The sequence below is a fragment of the Homarus americanus genome, unplaced genomic scaffold (assembly GCF_018991925.1).
Source record: "Homarus americanus isolate GMGI-L3 unplaced genomic scaffold, GMGI_Hamer_2.0 scaffold34360, whole genome shotgun sequence".
NCBI lineage: Eukaryota > Metazoa > Arthropoda > Malacostraca > Decapoda > Nephropidae > Homarus > Homarus americanus.
Window position 1 is genome coordinate 9,009,028 of NW_024739403.1, and position 20,431 is coordinate 9,029,458.

At 41.4% G+C, this 20,431-nt stretch overlaps 1 protein-coding gene across 2 annotated transcripts in view; it reads left to right on the forward strand.

Moving 5' to 3' along the window:
- LOC121874599 (RAD52 motif-containing protein 1-like) overlaps positions 1-20,431 on the forward strand; it is a 224,560-nt gene that overhangs the window by 115,918 nt on the left and 88,211 nt on the right. For both annotated transcript variants that reach the window (XM_042378821.1, XM_042378822.1), the window contains one exon: positions 17,963-18,182. In XM_042378821.1, the coding sequence (XP_042234755.1) occupies positions 17,963-18,182 (220 nt within the window). The remainder of the gene's footprint in view (positions 1-17,962; positions 18,183-20,431) is intronic.

A 20,431-nucleotide genomic window follows, 5' to 3' on the forward strand; every position in this document is an offset into this window, starting at 1 on the left:
AGCAAAAATCAGGATCTTCATGACATAAATGAGCTTAGCCATCCACCGTGCTCGGTGAAGTGCTCCGGGCCGTCGGAGATTAAACTTGGGTAGAGCTCCATCGAGACACCTGATTGCTAGCTCCAGTACCTCACGGTAATCATCACGTGGCTGCTGCTTCTTGCCCAGATGATGTTTCCAGCAACAGATGAGGTCATCTCGTTTCTCGTACAAACTTGGAGGGAGGTCTGAGAGAGGGCTGTAGTCATCTTGACTGATGTCCTTCCACTTATGCTTGAAGCGAGAGAAGAGAGTATTATCTGGTCCAGAGGAAGGCCCCATGCATTCCACATACGCTTTCTCGGCAACAAGCTCAAGGATGTGGTGACGACACGCGAGATGCAGAAGACGGCGGCCGAGTTTCTGCTCCAGAATGACACATGCCCCCGACAAGTGCCCAGTGTTTGAAGCTGTTGTGTCAAAACTGAGTGCTGAAACATTCTCTGATATTTTCCACTCTTCCAGCGCTGCACTGACTGCTGTAGCAATGGCCTGTCCAGTCCCTGACAATAGTTTCGGGACACCAAGCAGCTTTTCAGTATTGATTCCGGAGACAAGAATGGCGATTCGGTCAACACTCGCTCCTTGTTCATCAGGAATAATTTTTCCATCCCAGTGCACAGTGAGCACTTCACTAGGTTGAAATTTTTCTTTAATTTCGTTGGCAATCCCAGAACGGTGGGTCGCTCGCGAAGTACGCACTGTCTCATAGTTTAAAACTAGTTCCATTGGGTCATGACCTAGACTAGCAGCCGTGGCACTGACGATCCGGAGAGCAGAGCGGTGACTGATCCCAGTGCGGTCCAATGTACTTGACAATTCAGGGGTGATAACTTTGAGAGTAGCACGTTTACGATTGGAAGAAGATACCACTGGTGATATCGCTAGGGAACTTGTAGATGATGACGAGCTTGATTGTGATTCTGTTTCAGACGAAGAACCCAACTCATCATATTCAAGAGCAGAACTGGCTTGATTCTGTTGTAGAGATTGCTTACTCTTGCTTTCTTCCCGACGCTTGATGGAACAAGCAATCTTTTTGTCTACTCCTGCCATTACACCTCTTCTCCCTTTTTCTCGTTGCGCTGCCAGGAATGCTCGGTCTTCTTTGATGGTCAAGAGCTGCATTGCCTTGGGGTGGGCAACATCGAAGAGGTCCTCTAACTCATCACAAAAAGTTTCCTCTTTCTTACGTTGTGTGTCTGTAGTGCGAGTGCAGTTTTTCTTAAGTCCCTTCCACATTAAAAAAAGATCCACTACCTTTCGTCCAATACTCTTCTCAGTTATGGTAGGAATCCGTGCTTTATTCCAGAAACTAATAACCGATGCTGCAACTTCACTCGCAGAATCATTCACTGTTTTCTTATGTTCATTGTGACCGTGGAAAAACAGACGTAGAACATCTCCTCTTGAAGGAAGTTGTGCACCCGTGATTTCGGTTATGTGTTGACCAATGAGCCAAACTTCAGTTTTTGAACGTGTACTCTCCATTGAACCTGAAACAAACAAAAACATTTATGTAACTTATGTTGTTACTGTTATGCAAACAACAGCACCCATAAAGCATACGGCATGCAAGATCACTTGTATAAAGTTTTTAAAGTGTTATATACCTAAATTGATGCATTGATTTTAGACAAAGACAATGGTACTAACCGTAATACTGCAACAAGAGCGACGCACACACACCCACCGTCACGTCTCACACACAACTGATGCTACTGTACCAGTCAGACACTGGCACACAACCTCTTCCCCCTACCCCGACTGACACCCGCCTCTCCCTCCCCTCTGCATTGCCAATAGCTGCACCAGCCAAAATACTCATTACTCATTTTTAGAAAAAATGTTAGGAACAACTTTAGTTTGAATTTGCATTCTACATATACCTGCAAAGTTTCATAGTAATCGGTTCATAAATAAAGAAATTAGAAAAAATCAATAATAATTTCAGTAGTGTTAACTTCAAATGGCTTGAGCCACCTCTAAATATTGTCCAAATGACCCAGGATTTCGCCTGTGTTCTTTTTTCATGGGTACGCAGTATTGGACAAATGGCCATCTAAAAATAAAAACTTTCACTTTTTATTGTCACCCTAGGGGGGGGTTCTCATTTCTAAGTCATTTTTCCTTTAAAATACTGAGAGGCCCCCTCACATCATGGTCATACACTAACTCAAATGGGCTGAAACCTGTTGACTCGTGTACAGCATCCTTCAGAGCAAAAAGAGCCAAAGGCACACCTCATCCCAATCTAGTCCCATCTCTCCACGATACATTCTCAGTGTGTTCTTAAGTGTCTGGTGAAGTCTCTCTAAACAACCTGTGACTGTGGATGACATGTACTTGACAACTTCTGATTTATATGCAAGTCTTTCAAAAATTTCTTAGATATACCAGATGTGAAATTACTTCCCTGATCTGACTAAATAATCTCAGGTAGTCCTACCCATGAGAAATATTTGAATAATTCTCTTACAATATTCTTACTGTGAATACTCCTCAAAGGTATTGCTTCTGGGAAACACGTAGATGAACACATAATAGTTAACAGATACTTATTGATTTCCTCTCTGTGTCTTTGGCAAAAGTGATACCACCCTCAGTGTCAAGACCTGACTGAATTACTCAGAATAGGCAAACTGTACTACAAGCTTTGCCAATAAATTTGTTAAACTAAAAAAAAAGGTTCTACTCAGTCTATAATTTTTTTTCTCAATTGATTACAGAAAGCTGGAATGGGTATCATTGGTACAGGTTGAATGATTTGATTTGGCTTACCTACTTTTTGACACACAAGGCAGGTTTTACAAAATGTTGTCACGTCTTTTTTCAAACCAGACCAATAAAAATGCATCAGCAACCTGTTTGTGGTTTTCCTAACACCTAAATATCCTGCCAAACTTGAATTATGGGACAAAGTTATTATATCCTTCCAATACTCTACTCCTTTGGAGGAACAATTTGTTTGTTCATTTCCCAATGATCTGAAGCTGGGACCTCTAGAGGTCTCCACTTTTCCAACAACACACCACCTTGATAGTAAAATCCCAGAGTCATCATCAGGCTTACCATTCCTTTCAGCCTCACTCTGGATTTCTCTCAAACTATTATCCTCAAGTGGTGAGTTGATTAATTCATCTTTATCAACAATGAAATCTGGACAAAAATCTACCTCCAACAATACCATTTTTGTCTCACTTCCACTCCTACTTCATCATACTAATCACCTTCCATGAAAAACTGATCAAAATCAACTTCATCTTCACTTGGTTCTTTCTTAGCCATAAACCTAGTGTCAGCACACTTTGGAAAAATAAAACAAATTCAAATTCCTCTGCCACTCCATCACAATCAACATTTGTACTATTTATGTCACTCAGATACCTTAATAGCATCATTCCCATCACAAGTTAGAGGATTGTCAACCATCTTAGGTTTCAGAACCATACAGTGCCCTGCTAGATCATTACCCAATAACACATCTACTCCCTCAACCAGTAATTCATCCATCACCCCAACCTTAACTTTACCAATGACAAGATCGGTCCCAAGGTTCAATATATATATAGGTTTGGTAAATTTTGAGCCTAATACAGTACTTACACTTTCACTTTGTCACCTGAATGAGACTCCATCATCCACTCCACTATTTATGAATGCCTCAAAGTCCCTAGCAGACTTCTTAACCTCACAATGTCTGGCACCTGTCAGATTTTTTGAAAACTTCTAGGTTTTTCCCAAGACACGCTTAACCCTGCTGACCTTTGTATACTGTACTTCTACACTGAGATTTAAAGTGAACAACCTCCCCACAACTACGTACAGTGGTCCCTCGGTTAACGAGCACAATCCGTTCCAGCAGATTGCTCGTTAACCGAAACCATTGTTTCAATGGGTTTTTGGATAATTGGTTCCAGCTCACCGAAAATTGCCTAAATTCAACACAAATTTTAGAAATTGACACTTACCTTGAGGTGTGTATGTAGAAGGCTCCTGGATGATGATGCTGATGTGAATTTGAAGTGGGAGGTGGAGGAGGAGAAGGGAGAAGAGAAGGAAGTGGAGGTGGAGGAGAAGCATTTTACTACTTCTTGGAAGGTGACTCACCTTCCATGAAAATGTCAGGAACCTCTGGACCGACAGATTCTCCACCATGAACATCCTCTCTCCTTCTTGAAGTGGAAGGCTGAGGGATAGCATCATCCTCTCTCCTTCTTGAAGTGGAAGGCTGCGGGATAGCATCATCCTCTCTCCTTCTTGAAGTGGAAGGCTGAGGGATAGCATCTTGTTCCCTCTGCCTTTTACTGAAGAAAGTGTCAATTGTGGTCTGTGGGGCATCTCTCCTCCTCACCATTAACTTATGTTTAAGGAAGGAGACCATTGAGTCCTCAACATGACACACAGTTAGTTCAGTTTTTTCCACATCTGGGTGCTTTGAAGCCCGTTCCCTGAACTTCTCCCAGTGGTAAATCACATCTTTCAACTCTTTAGTTGACATATGGTCATCACTTTCAATTTCCTCCTCACCACTGTCAGCCTCTAACATCTCATCCAGTTGCTTCAAGTCATCAGGAGTAAGTTCCTCCTCATGAGACATCACAAGCTCTTCGACATCATCCTCTTCCGCTTCAAGGCCCAATGACTGATCAATGGACACAATCTCCTGGTCCAACTCTGTTTCTTCCTCAAATCCCTCAAAATCATGGACTACTGATGGCCACAGTGCTTTCCATGAAGAATTGAGACTTCTTGCCATGATGACACAATCAATTTTACAGCCTCCAGGATGTTGAATTATGTCTTACAGAACTGTTTCAGTGTTAGTTCAGGATCATTGGAAGTTTCCTGATGACACTTCCTAAACATTTTCTTCTTGTTGAAGTTGCTGATCACATTCTGGTCCATTGGCTGTATGATTGATGTAGTGTTGGGAGGAGCATTATCCATGAGGAGAAGAACCTTTAAAGGGAGTTTATTGGTGGTTAGGTATCTCTTGACAGAGGGGCAAAACACATCAACAGCCCATTCATTAAAGAGCTGTCTTGTCATCCATGCCTTACGGTTGGACTTCCAATAAACTCCAAGCTTTGTTCTTACCACTTTCTGTTGCTTGAACACCCTGGGGTTTTCAGAGTGGTAGACAAGCATAGGCTTCAGTCGGAAATCCCCTGAAGCATTGGCACCAAGCAATAGAGTGAGACGGTCTTTCATGGGTTTATGCCCAGGTAAAGAGGCTTCATCTCTGGTGATGAATGTTCTTTTGGGCATGTTTTTCCAGAACAGCCCAGATTCGTCCACAGTGAACACTTGCTGTGGAAGAAAATTTTCTTCCATCAGTTCTTTAAATTCCACTAAAAACTTTGCTGCCCCTTCTTTATCAGCACTGGCAGCTTCACCATGCCTAACAACACTGAAAATTTCACTTCTTTTCTTAAATTTTTCGAACCAGCCTTTGCTGGCCCGAAAATCTTCAAATTCTGTGCCTGAAGAACCAGGTTGATCTGTCTTTAAATGTTCGTAAATCTCCCTGGCTCTTTCACAAATGAATTCAGTAGAAACTGAATCACCTTTCATCAGTTTTCCCTAATTCAGATGAGAAGTAACCTCTCAGTTTCTGCAATTAGGGATCTACTTTTAAACACTGGTAGATTTGTCTCTCACTTTCACTTCTTTAAATTTGTCATTCTGTTCAAGATTTGTCGACACAGTTGATGTCGACATGCCATATTCTTTGCATAGCGCATTTGTTCTAATGCCGTGTTCATGTTTTTTTTATATAATTTCCTGCTTGGTTTGGATTGAAATCGCTTTTCTTGATCTCTTAGGCCCCATGCTGGATTCAAACAATGTCAACACGTGATTTTTTAAGTTTAAACTACTGTAGCTGTAAATAAAGAATATTTTCTTTAAAATAACACTGCACTACGCTATATATTATCAATATGTAAAATAAATTTCAAAATGACCAATAATTTGCTTATAAACACAGAAAAAAGCATTTAGTTGAAGAGAGTCTCAATCAAGATGTTACCTCCACTGAAAACAGAGAGAGACTAACGCTTGTTTGGTGTGTTAAAAGGCTGGATGGCGCGCATAAAACTAGTGACTTTACCTTCAATTACAGTTGGTCCTCACATTAAGCGGTCCCGCAATCCGCGTTTCACCGTTACCGCGGTGCCTTGCCAGAACCTAACATTTTCACATTTCGCGGTCGCGAACGCCATTCCGTGGAGAGTGTCCGGCGCGACGCTATATTTAGATTTGCCCCACGCGCCACCCGCCTGCCTGCCTCTCCCTCCTCCTCCTCCCTCCGCTTGGGCAAGCGGCGCGGTAAGGTTGCGCAGTGTGTCTTTGTTGCGTTATCACTGACGTCATATGACGTATCAGACCTGTGATTGGCCATGCATCCCTACCCTCCTCTGCTGCTAGCTGTAATTGGCTTAAAGTATTATGACGTGTCCACCCGGGGCAGGGAGGGAGGGAGGAGAGACGACGCTTGACCTAGCCGCGACAGTTTCATCCCTCAAGGCCACTCCGTGTTATCGCGCATCCATTGTTCCGTAAAATGGCTTCCGCCGGACCACCACCCCCAGAGAAAAACCTTTCCTTACCTGGACCCAGCGGCACTAAGCCAAAGAGGACACGACGTTCCTTAAGCTACGAGGTGAAGTACCAAATTATTCAAGATTTGGAGAAAGGAACACGGCAAGTTGATCTCGCGCGCCAGCATGGCGTCAACGAATCTACGATCCGGACTATAAAGAAGGATTCAGCCAAGATAAAGGAGCACATGAAGATCACAAAGTCTACAGGTGCTTCTATGATCAAGTATTTTCACAACCGGGTGCTTCTCAAGACAGAAAAATTACTTGTGAGGTACTTGGTGCGTCAGGCGCGACGCAACATGGCGGTCGACACGCGCTCTGTGAAGGACTACGCACGTGAACTGTACATGGCAGTGGCACGAAAGATGGGAACTTCAGAGCCCAAACCCTTTACTGCTTCCTCTGGGTGGTTACAGAGGTATAAGATCCAGAACAAGATCACCAATATAAACATTGGTGGTGAAGAAGCGAGTGCTGATCGTGCTGCGGCTCGGGAATTTCCTCCGTTTTTACGTGAGATTATGGAGGAAGGACAGTACACCGACGACCAGGTGTTTAACATGGACGAATCTGGTCTTTTCTGGAGAAAACTACCTTCCAAGTCCTACATTGTGAAGAATGCCAGCAGGATTCGGGGCCGGAAAATGCAGAAGGAACGCATCACCGTCCTGTTTGCCACCAATGCCTCCGGTACCTGTAAGCTCAAGTTATCGGTGATCCACACAGCCCGCAAGCCGCACGCCTACAAAACCATGGACATGACCAAGCTAAATGTCCACTGGCTGACAGCACGTAAGGCATGGATGTTCTCTACACTGTCCCTCTCCTGGTTTGATGACTGTTTTGTTCCTGATGTAAAAAAATTCTGTGAGCAACAGAATGTCCCATTTAATATTTTGTTGCTGCTGGACAACGCACCAGGACACTCGCCCCTACTGTTAGATCGTCACCCCAACGTAAAAGTGGTCTTTCTTCCTCCCAACACTACGTCTATATTACAGCCCATGGACCAGGAGTTGATTTGCAATGTGAAAGCTGCATTCTCAACAAAAAAATTCCAGCTCCTGAACGACTACACCAACACCAGGGAAAAGTTGCGTGACCTGAGTGACACCACCACCGATAGCAAGAGCGACGAAGATGAGGAACAACGGTTAGAACAGCAAAAAATACTCTTCAAACAATTCTGGAGAATATTTAACATCAAGAAAGCTGTGGACATCTTGGTGGAGTCATGGGATCAGCTGTCTATTGCTACAATTCGTCACGCATGGAGACATGTGTTGCATGGAATACCAGGTGAGAGGAGGAGTCAATCTGTGACTGGTGAGGTTCAGAATGTTGCAGTAGCAGTGGACCTTGCCAGAGAAGCTGCGCAGACTGTTACAGTTCCAGGCTTCTCCGAGACCACCAACGACGACATCCTGGAGGTGATCAGAAATCCTGAAGTGACTGCCGACGAGATGTTGGAAGAAGAACACGTCAGTGAAGAGGAGGAAGAAGGTGCGTCAGTCTCCGAAGAACACAGTTTAAGTCATAGTGATATTAAGGGTGCCATGGAGTTTGCAGAGAAAATTAAGTCCGTCCTTTCCCGCGACAATGACGATGACCGCTATGAAGTCTTCCATAACCGGCTGGTGCAGGCTATGGAGCCGTACATCACGGTGTATCACGACAACATCAACGCCAGCCGTCAGCAAAGCATAACAGATTTCTTCACCCGCAACCCACCACAGCCAGCCCAAGCCAGTGATAGTGACAGTGAAGTTGACTTTGAGGGATTTGTCAGGGAAGCCCTGACAACTGTAAGTGACAGTGATGATGATTCACCTAGTAATGGTGATTCACCTGAGGGCCAGTAATCTGCCCTCTGCCTCGGAACCAGCCTCCATCCCCGTATGCCGACCCATCTCTTCTACTACCGTAAGTGTTCCACAAAATTTTTAGTTTTTTAACCTATTCTTTATTTTTCCTATGTTAACCTTTATCTTTCCTAACCTAACCTCTTCTATATTACTTGTTTTTTCATACCATCATAAAGTTAAGATAAAATTTTTACTACAACATAGTTGTGTGTCGTCAAAAAGTGGAGTTTGGGGATCGGCCTGGACTCCATTTCAATTAATCCCATATGTTATGTTATTCACTTTCCGCGTTCCTCACTTTCCGCGGGACCCTCTGGGTTACATTAACCGTGTAATGTGAGGACCAACTGTATGTTCAATAATTGTTATAATGACTAAAAAAAATTAATATTAAACTTTTAAAATTATTGAATAGTATAAACTTCTTGATATTTACTAAAATAGTAAGGAATTTAAGCCCTAGAACCGATTACTGTATTGGCGGACTAATACTACAGCTGGTTGACCGCCAAGTGCAAGCGAAAACATGTTGAGGTCGGCTAGTAAGAAACTCGTTAACCGAGGGATTGCTCGTTAACCGAAGTTAAGAATCTTATGGGAGGTAACTCGTTAACCGAAATCTCGTTAACCAAGCATTTTCTTTTCATTGGTGGTCTCCCTTGCTGACCTACATTGTTATGTCCATATGACATAAAAATTACCTTGAGACTGTCCTACAGGATTCCCAGCCATATTACTGCCTGACCACTAACTGCCTTGTTCCCCAAAGTTACCCGACTCCTGACTGTGCTGTTTAGTACCTGGTGACATTTGGTTCTGTTGACCCTTCCCATGATACTGGGGTCTTCAACTTCCTGTCTCCACTTTGTCTGCGTGAGATATCCTTTCTGTACATTTTATACACCACTGCTAGCTACTCTGCTAGGCATGCTGCCTCCATCAAGTCTTTAATCTGTCCCTTATTTGTTTTATATTTCACATCAGGGTGCACGAAATTCTTAAACTGCTCTAACAAAGTCATGTTTCTTAAATCCTCAAAAGTTTTGACCTCTTCTTCCTTGCACCGCCTATCAAATTTTATTCTACATTCCCGATGCCCATCTTTCACCATATCACTCTGGCTTCCGGAAGATGCATTCAACAACAGACGCTCTTGATTGTCTTGAGTCCTTGGTTTGTGAGGTTTTTGCTCGTTGCCAGTATCTCGTCTGCATTTTTTTGACCTAGAGAAAGCATATGACATAGCTTGAAGATTCAGCATCCTTAATGAGCTTCACAATTTTGGGTTGTGGGAAATTTTACCATCATTAATTGGTTAGTTCTTGGGACATTGCACTTTTAGGGTCTGTTTTGCCACAGAAATGTCATCACCACATATTCGGGAGGATGGGGTTCCTCAGGGCAGTGTCATGAGTGTGATTCTATTTGCCATTGCAATAAATGGGGCAGTAGCATCAGTTCCAGGTGGTGTATCATTCTCTTTGTATCAATAATGTACAGTAGAACGGCAATTTAAAGCGATCCAATTTAAAATTATTGATTTAAAGCGACACCCACAATTAAGGACAATGTATTAAAATAAAGCAAATCTTTCCTATTTTACGCGAGTCATTCTGGCGCATCATTTGGAAATACACACTATTTTAAAATTTGCGTCTAATTTTTACCTCCAGACTCGTCTCTGGGCACGCTACACGGTTGCCCTCCACATTCCCACATCCTCAGTTCTCGCCCTGATGCTCTAGTGAACGGACATATTGTGTGACACTATCTCCTTCAACCACGTGCATCAACCATCGCCAATTTGTCCAAGAAGCCAGCTACTACATCATTAACTACCCCAGAGACCATGAAATCAAGGCAAGCAATTACACTGGAATCAGAAAATCAAGGTGCTGGAAGCACAGCAGTGAGGAAATGGTGTTTCCCGTGTGTCAGATGCGTCCACAGCCACACCACTAGACAGTCATGTGGGTGATGAGCTGGTCGAGTTGGGCTCTGCATCTTTAGAGGATGAACTGCCTAACTAAAGTTGAGTGAAAATCTATTTTTGATAGCATAAAGTAATTAAAAAATAAATTGAGAGGAAAGTGAAAGTACTGGGTGAGTCAGACGAGAGGCAAGTTGTGCGCTGCACCAGTGCGACCACCCTCTCACATCAGCTGATCACTAGTATACAGACCATTTTGCATCCCTTAATTTTAGCTGTGTTGATTTATGAGTATTTGTTTTAGCATAATACAACAAAACAATATTTTGTTTATTCTAGGAGATGGACTGAGGTGCATCTAGGTAGACTGTCAGTCTTTTTATTATTTTGTGTTTCTCTCAAGTACCCAACTAAATTATTCCATTGAAACAACACTTCGATTAAGTGTGAATTCGGTTTAATGCGACCTCTCTTGGAACCTATCTCTTGTTATATCGACGTTCTACTGTATCAGTCTCATTTGATATACAGCTTCCCGCATGTCAGTGGCTGAACGTCGCATCCAACTTGCTACTAGACAAGGTTTCACATTGGACCACAGAGCATGTTTCAGATTTTCTCCCTTGGAGACCAATGCCATATATTTCTGCTGCCTTCGAGGTGTTCACTCAGATCCAAATCCACAACTCTATGGTCATCGTGTGTGATGTGTCACAGAGACCCGTTTCTTAGGCATTATCTTCGACAACCAGCGTACATGGCAGCCACATATTCATTACCACAAAGAGTCTTGCCAACGTGCTCTTAAGTTATTGAGTGTCTTGGAGCAAAAGTCATGGGGTGCTGTCTGAGGAACTCTGCTACACCTTTACCACATGCTAGTTAGACCCAAACTGGATTGTGGGTGTGAGGTGTACTCCTCAGCCACTGAAGCTAAACTCATTACACTGAACTCTGTTCATCATGCTGCGGTGCACCCGGTGATTGGTGCCTTGAGGTCTTCACCAATTCCAAAGGCTACTAGTTGATGCTGATGAGCCATCCCTTGATCTACAACGTCAGTATCTCCAGGTCCAGTGTTGGTTTCACCTCCACCACCTTCTGCAGTCTGTAACCAACACTTTTGTAGTTAACAAGACTATGTCCCGATGCTACACTCGGCATCCAGGCCTCCCACGACCTTTTGGCTTCAGTGTAAGGGAGAGTGTGAGTATTCTTTGTCTTCCTCCTGTTCAGATATGCCCCATGCAAATCCCTAGTGCCACTCCGTGAATTCCCTCTGAAGTTTAAGTTTGTCAGTATTGTAATGAAAGAAAGGACTTACTCCCTCCCTGTGTGATTCATTTTCTTTTTTCTTGTTTTTAAAGCATGCCTCCTCTCACAGAGGGACTATCCCTGTTTACACCGACTGCTCTAAGTCGGATGCAGGGGTGAGTTTTGGATTGGTCTTTCCCGAATTCTCTCGGGACGGTAGTCTCCCCACTACAGCATCTATTATTACGGCAGAGCTGTCAGGTATTTTATTTGCCCTCAAGACTCTTTTTACTCAACCTCATCCCAATTTTACAATTTTTAGCAATTCTCATAGTGCTCTCCAGGCCTTAGCTAGTGTCTCATTGCCCCATCTCTTAGTTATAGATATTTTACAGTGGCTGTTTTTCATCTAATGTCGGGGCCGGAAAGTCAGTTTTTGTTGGGTTCCAGTCCATGTGGGAGAGAAGGGGAATGAGTGTGCTGATGCTGTGGCAAAAGCAGCTGCTTCTCGCCCTGTGGCACATCATTCCCCTCTACCTGTCTCTTATATGAAGCCGGTAATAAGAGCTGCCATCTGCTTGAGTTGGCAATACAGATGGGATGCTGTCAGAGCAAACAAGCTCTGCGACATCCACCTTGTAGCATTGGATACCTGGGGTTATCAGGAACTGTCGTGCCACCGGGAGACTGCTATGGCCTGCCTCTGTATTGGCCACACACATCTGACTCATGGTTTTTTTAGCAGAAGAGTACCCCCTTCCCATTGTGATAACTGCCTGGTCCCATTGACTGTTCAACACCTCCTGGTGGAATGCCCCAGTCTCAAAGATCTTCGTAGTAAGCACCTATCCCATCGCCCAAGGGGAGATGGGTCTTACTGTCTCTCTTTGGTGCTGGGTGAGGGGGACGAGTGGGTGGGGACATCCTCTCCTTCGTGAAGGATGCCGGCCTTCCATACAACCTTTGAGTTTTATCGATTATTTCTTAGATTTTTTTTTTATTAAAGCTCTATGTTATTTGTTACATATGTTTTTTTTTTTACCTTGCATTATTTGATTTTAATCTTTTAAGCCTTTATTTTAATTCAGCAACATATGGCCTAAGCCATTGCGTTGCCAGGGATGTAATTGCCACAATCAATCAATCAATCAATTTATTGAACAGGACTGTAATTAGAATTTTCTGGGCTTACATCACTCGATTTCGAAGTTTGACCACACAGTACTAATAAAAAATGGGTAAACTGTACTGGGTAAGTTAGAGTGCCACATTATATCCAGAGCATAGTAGCAAATCACATTATATCAAGGGTCTGCTCTCTCCTCAATGTCAAGCTTTTCCATTCTTGCTGAGGTCTCAAGGTTGTCTGCATATGAAAGTGGATACAGCACTCGACTACATTCACTTTCCCAAGTTGTAAACTTAGGTACCCATTTACAGTTGGGTGAACTGGGTGAACAATTGGCCCTTGGAACAAGAAGTGAGTGCTCTATCCACTCAACCGCCATGCTCCATACCTGCATGTAAAGCTCACTAAATGACAGTAATGTCCTGAAGTCTTGCACTGTACCTCTTAGGTACTCACCTTTCCTCACTCACTGCACATTTCATTTAAGTATTGCCAGCACCCTTCTTAAAGACAGCACACGTTCTTTACCCTTGCCACTACCTGTATTAGATGCCAGGCCATAGGTGAATATTGCTTCAGTTGACTTCTTTCCTGGCATGAACCTAAGCGGCATTTTATTATTTTCTCTCTTTTTTTTACAATATTGATAACCTGGTCTAACAGTTTCAGGCCTCTGTAGGTTTTTTGTTAAGATGAATGACCCTTTCCTTGTAAATATGCACAATCATGCTTATCAAACAGTTAACTGGAACAGGATGTTCAATCCATCATAATTGCTCTCAACTTCTGGTAATTAACCCATTAATATTATGCCTTTTCTAAGGGCTACAGTAAAGTTAGGAGAAATACTATTTCTAGTTTTCCAATTGTTTTACAAGTTTTCTGTAATGTAGTTAGTCACACAAGTGGAAGGGTCCTTGGGAATCATCAAACCCACAATACAGGTTGGGCATCCCTTATCCGAAATTCCCAAATCTGAAATGCTCTGAAATCTAAAAGTTTTTTCAAGCAATAACCCATTTTAGGATAATTTGACCTTTAGGGTGAAATTTAGGGTAAACAAAAATTTATCAAAATCTATGGTAATGAAGGTTTTCTTGGGTACTGTAAGTCCTCGTTTAACGTTGACCCTGACAATGTTGTTTCATTATAACGTCGCTACTCTTTAGATACCCATGATTCCGACAACGTCTGGACCGATTCGTTATAACGTCGTCACCCAACACGAACCACTTTGTATGGCGCATCACCCTCTCTCATCTTGGCTCGCTACGCTCTTTCACTGAGTGCCACAGTGTCCCCAAGCTTCCCCAGTCTTTGTTAGGCTAACACAGCATACATGTGTGCTTAAATGTTTTTGCTCTAAATACTGTACTGTAACCGTTTTAAATGGCTTCCAAGCGCCCATCAAGTGCTATTGATGCTAGTGTTGTGAAGAAGCAATGCAAGACCATTACCCTTGCTACGAAAATGGAGGTTTTAAACCTCCGGGTCTCAGTGACTCGCCACCCTTCTCCTCTCCGCTACCCACCACGCACTCGCTCCACCTGTGCCCATCAATGAGTACAGTACAAAATGATTTAGTTTATCTTTTTGGATGTATAATATATACTATTTAATATAAAAATTCCATTGAATTGATATATAAGTACAGGTGCTCCCCGACTTACGACGGGGTTAGGGACCCAAATCCAGGTCGTAAGTCCGAATGGTCGTAAGTCCGACATAGATAAAAAAAAAAATCCATTTAAAAAAAAAAATCTACAATGAAATACAGTACAGTAAAAGTAATAAATAATGAGGAATGAATACAGTGTGACTGAGCACTTACCTTTAACGTAGTCAGCTAAATGCACACGGGGCCCCCATAATTTTCTAATTATACATGGAGACTACATTAACTGGAACGTTTTGGTATAGAAAATGTGCGCGTCATTTGGAGAAAAAAAATTTGATCACGGCTGCAACGGTCATGTGTCCCAACGGTCATAAGGTCAGAGCAGGTCGTAAGTACCGATGGACGTAAGTTGAGGCAGTCGTAAGTCGGGGACTACCTGTAATGTATTTTATGGGGTAAAGGGAGGCTGGGGAAAGTAATTAGCGTATTTTATCTATTTCTTATGGGGAAAATTTATTCCGTTAACATTGTGTTTTTCAAGAACGTGACCAATACGTTCAACGAGGACTTACTATACTGTATTTTACTCACATTTTAAGGTACAGTGGTCCCTCGGATAACGAACACAATTCGTTCCAGAAGGTCGTTCGTTAACCAAAAATTTTGTTAACCGAAACCATTGTTTCAATGGGATTTGGGTAATTGGTTCCAGCTCACCAAAAATGACATACAAACTAAAAATAAATGCAGTAAAGTACACTTACTTTGAGGTGTGAATGTAGAAGGCTCCTGATTGATGATGATGATGATTGGAATTAGAAGTGGGGATGGAGGAGAAGGGGGAAGAGAAGCAAGTGGGGATGGAAGCAGGGCTGTGGAGTCGAAGACAAAACCTTCAACTCCGACTCCTTGGCTTATTTGTAACAACTATTTCTACCATCCTAATTGTAATTTGTATGTTGTAACCTGCGTAGGTAAAAAGTAAAACACCGTGGCTATACTGCTACAGCTTTATTAATGATCTGGACGATTTTTAAGAACTACAAAAAGATGATAGGCTTGACTTTCAAAGTTTCAATCAAAAGAAAAATAAATTTATTAAGAATTCAAGATATTAACTAGAAAACACCATTTACATGTATATCTAAAAGTTCGATCTCAGCATATGAATTTTGTTTAAGCTCAAAATCTGATGTGGATCTAAATGATGATCCTACAATTCCTTTTAAAGTAAAGTTATATATTTATGTACATTAAAGAAATGAATACCTTATTAAGGAAAATGGATAAACCTTACATGATTAAGTTATTAAATTAAATTTGCCTTAATCTCACCAAAAACAGGTTGTAGCTAATTGTTTTGTAGCTGAGAGCCTCTGTGCAGTTTTTAACGAAACAAAATTTGATATAATTCAAAATTTCAAATGGTAAAGAAGAGACTATCGTCCAAAATTATAGTGCTATACTGTGCCTGCTACAATAAATTCATAATAATGCTTCTAAAATGGAAATAAATTCTTTTAATAATTTAAGAAAATTAGTGGGATCAGTGGAATCACTGCAATGAATATGCCTGAGTTCATATATTTGTTCTTAGGAACAGAATAGCTTCAGTCGGAGTCGGAGTCTGGACAATTTTACCGACTCCGACTCCGACTCCACAAGCCGAAATTTCCTCCGACTCCTCGACTCCGACTCCGACTCCACAGCCCTGGATGGAAGAGAAATCACCCCATGCTTCATGCTGCCATTTCACCCATAAAATTTTAAGTTCACTAGGTGTAATTCAAGATTAATTTCTTTAAATCAACACTGCACTGCACTATACTGTATATTGTCAATATGTAAAATAAATTTCAGAATGACCAATAATTGTACTGTAAAAACGTAAAAATAGTTTATGTTCAAGAGAGTCTCAAGCAAGATGCTACCTCCACTGAGCAGAGACACAAACTGACGCCATTCTCGGTGAGTCAAGTGGCTGTTTGGCACGCTAAAAACTAGTTCCCTGTACTTCAATTATGTTAAATAATTGTTAAAATGACAAAAAAATTTAATATAAAACTTGGAAAATTATTGAATAGTACAACCTTCTTGATATTTACTCATATGGTAACGAATTTAAACCCTAGAACCTATTACTGTATTGGCGGACTAATATTCCAGCTGGTGAGCAGGCGAAAACATCTTGAGAGTAATTCGTAAGGAATTCATTAACCAAATTTTTTTCATTAACCGAGTTGAAGATTCTTATGGAAGGTAATTCGTTAACCGAAATTTCGTTAACCGAGGCGTTCGTTAACCGAGGGTTCACTGTATTTACTTTGTAGTAGTAAATAAATGAATGTTACAGTAATTTGATGTTGGACTAACTGGCCATGTCTTAATTTCTTTAATAATTCCACTCTGCTTCTGTACAGCCTTGGAAAGTCTTCCATTACGTTACTAAGCTGTACTCGCCCTTTTAAGGAAATCTCCTTAGACTGGTATTTATGATACTTTTAAATTACACTACACTATACCGTCATTAATTCGACAAAAAAAGAGGTTCAGCATCACTCAAATTACCCAAAAATCCGGTGCCTTAGAGATGGTGAGTGCTGGCAACATTGTTAGGGAGAGTGGGTCAGCTGAACCGATCACCACTCTGTAAACAAGAAACCAGGAATATACTACGGTGCAACAGCTCATCTGAGATTGACTGTGTGATTTTTGGGGGAAAATTAATTATTAAAAAAATATATATATTAACTCTGCACCAAATGAAGCTAAATAATATGGGAATTATGGTGAAATTGCATACTGTCGTTATAAAAGGGATTGCAGGCTCTCCTTCTTGAAGGAGGCTGTGTATAAAATTATTAATGGATTATTGGCAAAGACTGCAAAGAACACATAGTGACAAAATTTACCTCATTTAAGATAAGTAATAATATTTTTGAGTAATTTGATAATTTTTAGGGCATTTCAAAATAAAATTTAAGGTAAGTTTGTATGTGTAATGAATAAAGGTAAGACACAGGCTGCTTGGCACTCTAGAATCAGGCTTCACGACTATCCCAAACATATGGTAGTTATTGCTTACCTTTCAGATTCGTCAGTGTGCATCTCATCATATATTTCATACACAAAATTATTAAAAATATTTCATAAAATTGCCTGAAGGCTGTATGCATCCATCTGCTGTAAATGAAATATTAATGCATTTTGTACATAGACTTGGGTCCCATCCTCGCATGGTGAGTTACTGCATTATACAGATATACAGGATATACTGTAGGTATTCCAAAATCCGAAAATAACTTAAATCCGAGACCCTTTCAGCTCAAGGCATTTTGAATAAGAAATACCCAACCTATAATACTGATGCAGTTTGTCATCTGATCCATGCTTGGTTACAAAATAGATTTTCAGGATTAATCTTGCTGTTTAAGTTTATTTTCTCTTATATTACATTTAGGAAATGTACATTTAGGAAATGTTCTTATACCATACTTGATAAAATAACTCTTATTTCAGTAACAGTAAATGGTTTGCATATGTGGTATTCTACTCTACTTGGGACTTTGAAAAGGCACTTCAGAGCGATGGCAAGATTAAAATTGGAGAGACAGAAATCAGAATATGGAAAAAAGCAAGAAACAAGCCCCACCAAAAATTTCTGCTTCCTCTTCACAAAGCCCAAGAGTTGCTCACCCATTATTTTGGATTTAACTGTTGGACATCAAAAGTTATATATGTAAGTGTTTCTAATTCTTTCACTTAAAAATTGTGGGAGACCCACAACATTACTTGTCTAAACTGGATAGAAGAGGTCAAAAGGGTCTTTGGTTTTGGCAAAATTTCTCTTATTGAATGTCAATGATTTTTACAAGGTACTGTTTAACCTCTGTATGAACAGCCTTTCCAAGCACTATTTGTATGTTCATAGTTTTGGAAAGGTAATCTCAGCCCATCTGCTTCTAGGTAGAGTAAAACCTTTCTAAGTCAGACTACAGCATATGGTGCTCGAGACTGTCCGACCTATCTAGAATTCTACACTGCACTTAGTTTATTGTGGCGAATAAATCTTGAGGTGGAAGACGATGGGGTTGCCTACACTTACAGTACAGTACTGTATATATATATTCACACTCATATTTAATAACACTTTATATTTAGTTAACCTTATATTTAAGTAAACTTATATATAGTTACAAATATATTTACTATGCCCTTAAATCTCACTGATGGTGTGAAAAGTACTCTGCTTTAGCCCAAATTCCTCACAGACAATGTTCATGGAGACCCCAGCATTGATTCTGCCACATATCTTCAGTTTCTCTTCATTTAGTAAAGTTCTAAGCACCATTCCTCTTCTGGTGGTCTTCTGTGATGTTGTTTACCTTTGCTTGCTTTAGATGCCATAATAATACACTAGGGAAGCACTAAATACTGACAAAATACAGAGTGAGCAGCAGACCATTGGTCTCAACAAGAAATGTGCAGGAACTGACGCTTCACCCAGTTGCCACTTAATGACACTGTCAGGTGATCCCCCACCTCCAAAACTGTTGCCTCATCTGACTTATGGGCATCTCTGACATACAGAAGTTCAACTTAGAGAGATCATAATACAGCACTCCTTTTTTTATACATCTTGATTTCAAGGAAATATATCTCTTGGTGTCATCACTAATCAAAATGTAAGTAACCTTTACATACGGTATTTTATTATTAGTACAGTATTAGTATAGGTGCTCCTCTACTTACAGATGAGCTACATTCCTGAGGATTGTTTGTAAGTCCAACCTTAGTCCTGAAGAGTAAACCCTTGATAACTCGGCATTCATTATCTCGGAATTTCATATAATTCGGCACGTATATGGTCTGGGAAATTACTATAAAATAACTCATAAAATGCAGAGCTATATAAGATTATGTGGGAAAATCTCAGCACATTTGGGGGCATGCTATCACTCGCCACGCTGCGCTCCACACTTGATTAGTCTGGTGTTTGTTGTTGTGGTCGGGTGCTGCTGGCTCACTCCATCCAGTACATGGACATGGGAAGGGAGAGTGATGTAGCACCCCAATATTTTGGATATAAGGTAGTATACATTGCACCACAGAGCATCTAGGGCACCAGAATTAACCCTTTTGCCCTGTACTAGGGTGTCACTGGCTGTCCTCCCCCCCACGCAGTGGTAAATAAAAAAAAATCATCTTTTCCAAAAATAATTTTTTTAACCATTTTAAATGCTAAAACAATAAAAAAGAAGTAAGAAAAACTATACAGTCAACCCTCGCTTTACGCGGTCCCACATTCCGCATTTCCACGTTTATGCGGTACCCTGCCGAAACCGGAATGCTCACATTTCGCGGTGCGTGTACCCCTTTACGCGGAGAGTGGCTGGCGAGCTGCGCCATTTTTGGATCCAAACCTCCCGCCATCCGCCATGTTGTGTAAGCGACGCGAGCAGGGTGCGCACAAGGTCGCCCAGTCATCAAAACATTACCGAGTTCTTCACCCGCCACCCACCACAGCCGGCCCAAGTCAGTGATAATGATAATTATAGTGAGGATATGGACTTATATGGACTTTGAGGGGTTTGACAAAGAGGCCCTGCAAGCCTCTGTGGTGGATAGTGATACAATTGATACAAGTGATACAGGTGAGGGCCAATAATCTGCCCTCTGCCTCGGAACCAACCCCCCCGTCCCCATGTGCCCAGCCATCTTTTTTACTAATGTAAGTGTTAAAAAACCTAATATTATTGATATTTCTCTTAATTATTAATTGTGTGTGCATACCATCATAAAATTAAGAATTTATTTTTACTACAACGTAGGTATTGTGTCTGAAAAAGTGGAGTTTGGGGGTCGGCCCGGTCTCTATTTCAATTAATCCCATATGTTATGTTGTTCACTTTACGCGTTTCTCACTTTCCGCGGTACCCTGTGGGTTGAATTAACCGCGTAAAGTGAGGGTTCACTGTATATTGACCC